The following is an 8136-nucleotide window of genomic DNA, read 5'->3' as shown; positions in this document are numbered from 1 at the left end:
CTCTACTAAAAATACAAAAATTATCTGGGTATGGTGGTGGGCACCTGTAATCGCAGCCACTTGGGAGGCTGAGGCAGGAGAATCACTTGATGATCCCAGGAGGCAGAGTTTGCAGTGAGCCAAGATTGTGCCATTGCACTCTAGCCTGGGCAACAAGAGCAAAACTCTGTCTCAAAAAAAAAAGCAATATATGGCCAGGCATGGTGGCTCACTCCTGTAATCCCAGCACTTTGAGAGACTGAGACAGGCAGATCACTTGAGGTCAGGAGTTTGAGAACAGCCTGGCCAACATGGTGAAACCCCATCTCTACTAAAAATACAAAAATCAGCTGGGCATGGTGGAAGGCACTTGTAATCCCAGCTAGTCGGGAGGCTGAGGCAGGAGAATCGCTTGAACCTGGGAAGCGGAGGTTGCAATGAGCCGAGATCACACCACTGTATTCCAGCCTAAGCGATGGAGTGAGACCCTGTCTCAAAAAAAAAAAACAACAAAGTGTTTACAGCTTTGCATAAAGTTTCCTGAAGCATACATGCATTTAAAAATATTTTTTTAAATGTGTAAAAAGCTGGGACTACAGGCGCCTGCTACCATGCCCAGCTGGGGCATGATCTGCCTGCCTTGGCCTTCCAAAGTGCTGGGATTACAGGCGTGCACTGTGCCCGGCCCCTAAAATATTTTTTTTAATTTATTTTTATTTTTATTTTTTTCTTGAGATGGAATCTCACTCTGTTGCCAGGCTGGAGTGCAGTGGCGCAATCTTGGCTCACTGCAATCTCCGCCTCCCAGGTTCAAGCGATTCTCCTGCCTCAGCCTTCTGAGTAGCTGGGATTACAGGTGCGTGCCACCACGCCCACCTAATTTTTGTATTTTTAGTAGAGATGGGGTTTCACCATGTTGGCCAGGATGGTCTCGATCTCTTGACCTCCTGATTCACCTGCCTTGGCCTCCCAAAGCTAAAATATTTTTTTATACTGACGTATTTAAAAAAGTATTTTCCAGGTGTTGTACCATGTGCATTTATAATATTTTTCTATATCATCAAAATAACAATGATTACTCCTAAGAGCATTTCTTGATATCATACAATATCTGGTCCTTTTTCAAATTTACCCACTTATTTCTAAAATACCTTTTCAGCACATTAATGTACCTTTGTAACTAATCCACTAGCAGGTATTCATATTCATTTAAAAGACTTTTGACATATTTCATTTCTACCCTAGGTATAAAAAAAAGCATTGCCCTAAACTTTTGCCAACTTTGGGTATTAATATTTTTGCTGATTTGTTATATTATTTCTTTATTAGTCTTGTCATTGTTAGAGACAGGGTTTCTCTCTGTCACCCAGGCTGGCATGCAGTGGTGCTATTATAGCTCACTGCAGTCTTGAACTCCTGGACTAGCGGAATCCCCTGCCTCAGCCTCCTGAGTAGTTGGGACCACAGGCATGCACCACTACACCCACCTGATTTTTTTTTTGAAACGGAGTTTCGTTCTTGTTGCCCAGGTTGGAGTGCAATGGCGCAATCTCAGCTCACTGCAAACTCCACCTCCCGGGTTCAAGCGATTCTCCAGCCTCAGCCTCCTGAGTAGCTAAGATTATAGGCATGCACCACCATGTCCGGCTAATTTTGTATTTTAGTAGAGACGGGGTTTCACCATGTTGGTCAGGCTGGTCTCGAACTCCTAACCTCTGGTCATCCACCCGCCTCGGCCTCCCAAAGCACTGGGATTGCAGGTGTCAGCCACTGTGCCCAGCGCCAGCTAATGTTTTTTACTTTTGTAGAGACAAGTTCTCGCTATGTTGCTGAGGCTGGTTTTGGCTTCCCGCCTTGGCCTCCCAAAATACTGACTTTACAGGATATCCAGCCTATGTTCTTTATTTTAAACATAACATTGTAACCCAAGCTTTTAATTTTGATGTTGGGAATTCTCCAACACCATCATTTAAACATGGATAGGTAATGGTCCATCACGACGGTTCAGAGTATGGTTCTTCCTGGGGCCCCCAAGTTAGCTGTTACAGCTTTTCCCGTCTAATCAGTAAATAAGCCTCCAGTGGTGGAACTCATGGTCAAGGTTCTGCCTTCTGAGTTCATGTGTTTCTCCCTCCTCTACATCAGAATCCACCTCATTGCCTGGAGATCACGCCACCATCTTCAGAAAAGCTGGTCTCAGTGATGCGGTTAAGTGACCTCTCTACAGAAGATGATGACTCAGGTCACTGTAAAATGAACCGTTATGATAAGAAGATTGATAGTCTAATGAATGCGGTTGGTTGTCTGAAGTCTGAGGTGAGGGAGGTAGGGGGCTGGGACAGCTGGTACCCTGAGGATGTGCAGGAGCACCCAGGTGGCTTTCCTGTCTGGTCCCTCAGCCTGCCTCTGCAGGCCTTCTGACCTCCTCTGCAGGGGTGCCGACCCGGGGAGGTAGCTGGGGCAGCATGGGATCCCATCCCACCAACAAGGGCCCTTTCTATTGAGCACGTAGCTGTCCTGGTGCTCTACATGGGTGGTCTGATTTGACTTTTTAAAATAGCATGTGAAGAAGCCAGTGGTGGTATTGTCCTCATTACAGAGATGAAACACCTGGGAAACTAGGGCCTATGCCTTCCACTTTATATAAAGTTTAACAAAAACAGGCTGGGCGCGGTGGCTCACGCCTGTAATCCCAGCACTTTGGGAGGCTGAGGCAGGTGGATCACCTGAGGTCAGGAATTCAAGACCAGCCTGACCAACATGGTGAAACCCCATCTCTACTAAAAATACAAACAAAACTTAGCGGGCGTGGTGGCGTGCGCCTGTAATCTCAGCTACTCAGGAGGCTGAGGTGGTAGAATCGCTTGAACCCAGAAGCCAGAGTTGCAGTGAGCCAAGACGCGCGATTGCACTCAGCCTGGGCAACAGAGAGAGACTCTGTCTCAAAAAAAAAAAAAAAAAAAAAAATTAACGAAAACAAAGCCCCACAGAGGCCAAGGAAGTGTGTCCTCAGTTGCTGTGCTGTCTCTTGGGGTGGGATGTGGCAATGAAATTGGAAATAGATCCTGGAAGTCCAAGGTCCCCAACTAGGAAGTTGGCAGAGTTGTCATTAAAATCCAGGCCTTGGGCTTGGATTGCTCTCTCAACATATGTCTTCACTGCTAACACGACCTGTGTCTTTAATCCTCCACCCTGTACTTGAGGTCCAGAAAACCTCCTGGAGAACCTAGGGCTGGCTGCCTGGCAATAGGCCCTTCTTGGCTGGGTGTGGTGGCTCACGCCTATAATCCCAGCACTTTGGAAGACTGAGGAGGGCAGATCACTTGAGGTTAGGAGTTCAAGACCAGCCTGGCCAACATGGTGAAACCTGTCTCTACTAAAAATACAGAAATTTGCTGGGCATGTTGGCACACGCTGGTAATCCCAGCTACTTGGGAGGCTGAGGCACGAGAATCTGTTGAACCTGAGAGGCGGAGGTTACAGTGAGCTGAGATCGTGCCACTGCACTCCAGCCTGGATGACAGAGTGAGACCCCATCTCAAAAGAAAAAACAATAAAAGCCCTTCTTCCCCTATAACTTAAAGTGCAGGAGCCTTCTTGTGACGTCTCTCCTCCTTTGGTGTGCCAGCCAAACCACGGTTTGCAACCTGGCTTCGTTCCCAACCCACAAGTCACTGGGGCTCTCTCTACTGAGCTTCCTCATCTACAAAAAGAGAATCAGCATTGCAGCCACTTTGAGGCATTTCCATTGAGGGCATTTGGAAGCCATGGAAAGGATTTATTTTAGTTAATTAATTTATTTAGCCAGGAGCGGTGGCTCACGCCTGTAATCCCAGCCCTTTGGGAGGCCAAGGCAGGTGAATCCCAGGAGAGTCAGTCTTCATGTCAGTTAATTGAGATTGCACCCATAAGGCCCTGGCACACAGCCTGTGTAGTTCTCAATTGGAGGGCCCCTTCTTTTATTTATTTATTTTTGAGATGGAGTCTCGCTCTTGTCGCCCAGGCTGGAGTGCAGTGGCCATGATCTCGGCTCACTGCAACCTCTGGCTCCCAGGTTTCAGGTGATTCCATCCTGCCTCAGCTTCCAGAGTAGCTGGGATCATAGGCACGCACCACCACATCTGGCTAATTTTTACTAGAGACAGGGTTTCACCATGTTGGTCAGGCTGGTCTTGAACTCCTGACCTCAAATGATCCACCCACCTTGGCCTCCCAAAGTGCTGGGATTACAGGCGTGAGCCACCATGCCTGGCTGGGACCTTATTTTCGTCCAAAGCATTGAGCTTAGCAATGTGGCATAGAGGAAGGACCTCCCCTCAGTGGCTCCTGCCTGGGTCCCCCTGCGCAGGTCAAAATGCAGAAGGGTGAGCGCCAGATGGCCAAAAGGTTCCTGGAGGAGCGGAAGGAAGAGCTGGAGGAGGTGGCCAACGAACTGGCCGAGACTGAACATGAGAACACGGTGCTGAGACACAACATCGAGCGCATGAAGGAGGAGAAGGACTACACCATGTAAGGCGGCGCCTGCCCTGCCCCCGCTGATCTATTCCTCCCTGCTAGGCTGCCCTGAGCGCTGGGCAATAGTGGAAAGCAACAGAGGGGGCGGGCAGAGGCACTGTGCCTGTGCCCTGGAGCCTATTCAACAGTCACACAGTTAATTACAGTTAATTACCTGATTGTGCTTATGATTCGTACTATGAGGGAAAGGGAGGACCCTGTGGATTGCGGTGTGGGGCTGAGTAGCAGGGAACTCTTTCTGGAACAAGTGATATTTAAGGGGTGTCCTGCAGGATGGTTAAGTGTTCGGCAGGTGGGTGCTGGGGAAGAAAGCACGCTACTCAGTGGGAACTTCTTAGGCGAAGGCCTGAAGGTGGGAAGGTATTTGTAGCTGAGAAATGGAAAGCAGGCCAGAGTGGGTGGGCAGAGAGGATAAGGGGGCCACACAGGTTGGCAGGGGGTCAGCTCTCAGCAGCCACTTTGAGGCATTTCCATTGAGGGCATTTGGAAGCCATGGAAAGGATTTATTTTAGTTAATTAATTTATTTAGCCAGGCGCAGTGGCTCACGCCTGTAATCCCAGCCCTTTGGGAGGCCAAGGCAGGTGAATCGCAAGGTCAGGAGTTCAAGACCAGCCTGGCCAACATGGCGAAACCCCGTCTCTACTAAAATGACAAAAAATTAGCTGGGCTTGGTGGCGGGTGCCTATAATCCTAGCTACTCGGGAGGCTGAGGCAGGAGAATTGCTTGATCCTGGGAGGTGTCTCAAAATTTTTGAGATGGAGTCTCGCTCTGTCATCCAGGCTGGAGTACAGTGGCGTAATCTTGGCTCACTGCAGTCTCCACCTCCTTGACTAAAGCAATCCTCCTGCCTCAGCCTCCCAAGTAGCTGGAATTACAGGTGCCCACTACCATGCCTGGCTAACTTCTGTATTTTTAGTAGAGATGGGGTTTCACCTGTTGGCCAGGCGGCTCTCTATAACACCTGATCTCAAGTGATCTGCCCGCCTCGGCTTCCCAAAGTGCTGGGATTACAGGCGTTAGCCACTGTACCCAGCCTACAGCCATGGAAAGGTTTTAAAAGCAGGGAGGTGGCCTGACTAGCTTTGGCTCCAGTGTAGAGATAGAGGTAGAAGGGCTCAAAAGCATATCTGAAGATGGTGGGTAGGAGGGCGTGACAGTGGGGGGGCAGCGAAGAGATGACAGTGGTGGCTGTTTGAGAGAAAGAGGGCCACAGGTAGTTAATGTCTCCTGGTGTGGAGGCCCTGGTCTGGTGCCTAGGCAGATGTAACTTCTGGCTCTGGTCCTTTCTGAAGGCCACCCAGGCCAGAAGGGCTGTCCCTGCCCCCTCCCCCACTTTTCCCTGACCAGAGGTGAGCCCCCTAGGGCATTGTGAGGCAAGCCTTAGAGCTCTGGGCATGCGGGGGCCTGGGAGGGCTCACAGAGCCCTGTCTTTCTGGCCCCAGACTTCAGAAGAAACACCTACAGCAGGAGAAGGAGTGCCTCATGTCCAAGCTGGTGGAGGCTGAAATGGACGGGGCTGCGGCTGCCAAGCAGGTCATGGCCTTGAAGGATACCATCGGGAAGCTGAAAACGGTAGGTGGCAGGTGGGAGGAAGGACCCCAGCCATGGAACTGACCCAGGGAAGGGGCAGCTGCAGGCTGGGCAGGGTCTTTACATGTCATCAGGCAGACTTTATGACATCTTCAGGCTGGGGGAGGGCATGCTTAACTAGGCCCCCAACCACCACTCTCACTTCCCAGTCCTTGACCCTTGAAGATGACCTCTGGTCACCAGGGCCTCTAAGGAGACCTCATCATGGGTCACCTGGGATCACAGTGAGTCAAGGCATGTGGTTGATTCCTGCAAGTATCAGCCACCAGGTCTTGTCATCCTGCTTTGCTTCCTCCAGGAAGTCTGCCCTGACTGTGCTCACCTGCACTGAGCCCTCCCAACCCTTTCTCCACCTTTGCTCAGAGCGGGCTTAGCTCCTGCTTGTGTCTCTTTAGGTCCACTGCCTCTAGGAAGCCTGCCCTTGATCACCTTGGCACTGTACACAGCCTGTTTCTCCTTGTCTGGGCTTTCTGGCACCAGCCCTCTTGAGTGCCCATGGGGCCTGCTTCCTCCCTTCTTCCCCTGCATCTATAAGACTGCCTGCTTGTCTTCCAGGAGAAACAAATGACCTGCACGGACATCAACACCCTGACGAGGCAGAAGGAACTTCTCCTGCAGAAGCTGAGCACATTTGAGGAGACCAACCGCACCCTCCGAGACCTCCTGAGGGAACAGCACTGCAAAGAGGTGAGCTCAGGGTCCGGCTCTATCCCTCCAGCCCTGCATGCCCATCCTCGGAGCCTTTCTCTTTGTCTGTAAAAGAAAGTAAGATTGGTGCCCCACCTGAGAGGGCCTTAGAGAGATGTAATGAAATCATTCACATGAAGTGCTCAGCCCCCAGTAGACAAGTACCGTCTTAGATGGTGTTGAATCCGAGCCAGGAAGCACCGAAATGACCTTGAAAGTCAGGAGAGGGGCAGTCGGGAGTCAGGGAGGGGTTCAGCCCAGGGCAAAGGAAAGAGAGTTCCAGACTTGAGCTTTTTATTCGGTAGGAGAATGATTAATGGCTGGCAGACACACATCGTGTGGTCTCATTTTGTTTTCTTAAAATATGTTCTCTGAGGCTGGGCATGGTGGATTACTTGAGGTCAGGAGTTTGAGAACAGCCTGCCCAACTTGGTGAAACTCCGTCTCTACTAAAAATACAAAAATTAGGCTGGGCGCAGTGGCTCATGTCTGTAATCCCAGCACTTTGGGAGGCCAAGGTGGGTGGTCAGGAGTTCAGGACCAGCCTGGCCAGTAAGTTGAAACTCCGTCTCTACTAAAAAAATACAAAAATTAGCCAGGTATGGTGGCATGTGCCTGTAATCCCAGCTATTTCGTAGGTTGAGGCAGGAGAATTGCTTTAACCTGGGAGGCGGAAGTTGCAGTGAGCTGAGATCGCGCCACTGCACTCCAGCCTGGGTGACAGAACGAGATTCCATCATGGAAAAAAAAAAAAAAATTAGCCAGCCAGGTGTGGTGGTGGGCGCCAGTAATCTCAGCTACTCGGGAGGCTGAAGCAGGAGAATTGCTTGAACCCAGGAGGCGGAGATTGCAGTGAGCTGAGATTGAGCCATTCCACTCCAGCCTGGGTGACAAAGCGAGACTCCATCTCAAAAAAAAACATTGTCTGGGCTGGGTGCAGTGGCTCATGCCTGTAATCCCAGCACTTTGGGAGACCAAGGCGGGTGGATCACCTGAGGTCAGGAGTTCGAGACCTGCCTGACCAACGTGGTGAAACCCCATCTCTACTTGAAAAATACAAAAATGGCCGGGCGCGGTGGCTCAAGCCTGTAATCCCAGCACTTTGGGAGGCCGAGACGGGCAGATCACGAGGTCAGGAGATCGAGACCATCCTGGCTAACGCGGTGAAACCCCGTCTCTACTAAAAATACAAAAACTAGCCGGGTGAGGTGGCGGCGCCTGTAGTCCCAGCTACTCCGGAGGCTGAGGCAGGAGAATGGCGGGAACCCTGGAGGCGGAGCTTGCAGTGAGCTGAGATCCGGCCACTGCACTCCAGCCCGGGCGACAGAGCGAGACTCCGCCTCAAAAAAAAAAAAAAAAAAAA

The 8136-nt window shown here is 50.7% G+C and overlaps 1 protein-coding gene across 9 annotated transcripts in view; it reads left to right on the top strand.

Moving 5' to 3' along the window:
• The window catches only part of ODF2 (outer dense fiber of sperm tails 2), a 53883-nt gene that overhangs the window by 17989 nt on the left and 27758 nt on the right, over window positions 1–8136 (top strand). For 7 of the 9 annotated variants that reach the window (XM_026457177.1, XM_026457174.1, XM_026457173.1 and 4 more), the window contains 4 exons: window positions 2125–2295; window positions 4328–4488; window positions 5939–6068; window positions 6642–6773. In XM_026457177.1, coding sequence (XP_026312962.1) covers window positions 2125–2295; window positions 4328–4488; window positions 5939–6068; window positions 6642–6773 — 594 coding nt within the window. The remainder of the gene's footprint in view (window positions 1–2124; window positions 2296–4327; window positions 4489–5938; window positions 6069–6641; window positions 6774–8136) is intronic. The other 2 variants (XM_026457176.1, XM_026457180.2) reach the window with 1 other exon arrangement.

The sequence above is a fragment of the Piliocolobus tephrosceles genome, chromosome 14 (assembly GCF_002776525.5).
Source record: "Piliocolobus tephrosceles isolate RC106 chromosome 14, ASM277652v3, whole genome shotgun sequence".
Classification (NCBI taxonomy): Eukaryota; Metazoa; Chordata; class Mammalia; order Primates; family Cercopithecidae; genus Piliocolobus; species Piliocolobus tephrosceles.
This window is presented reverse-complemented; position numbering and strand designations above follow the sequence as displayed.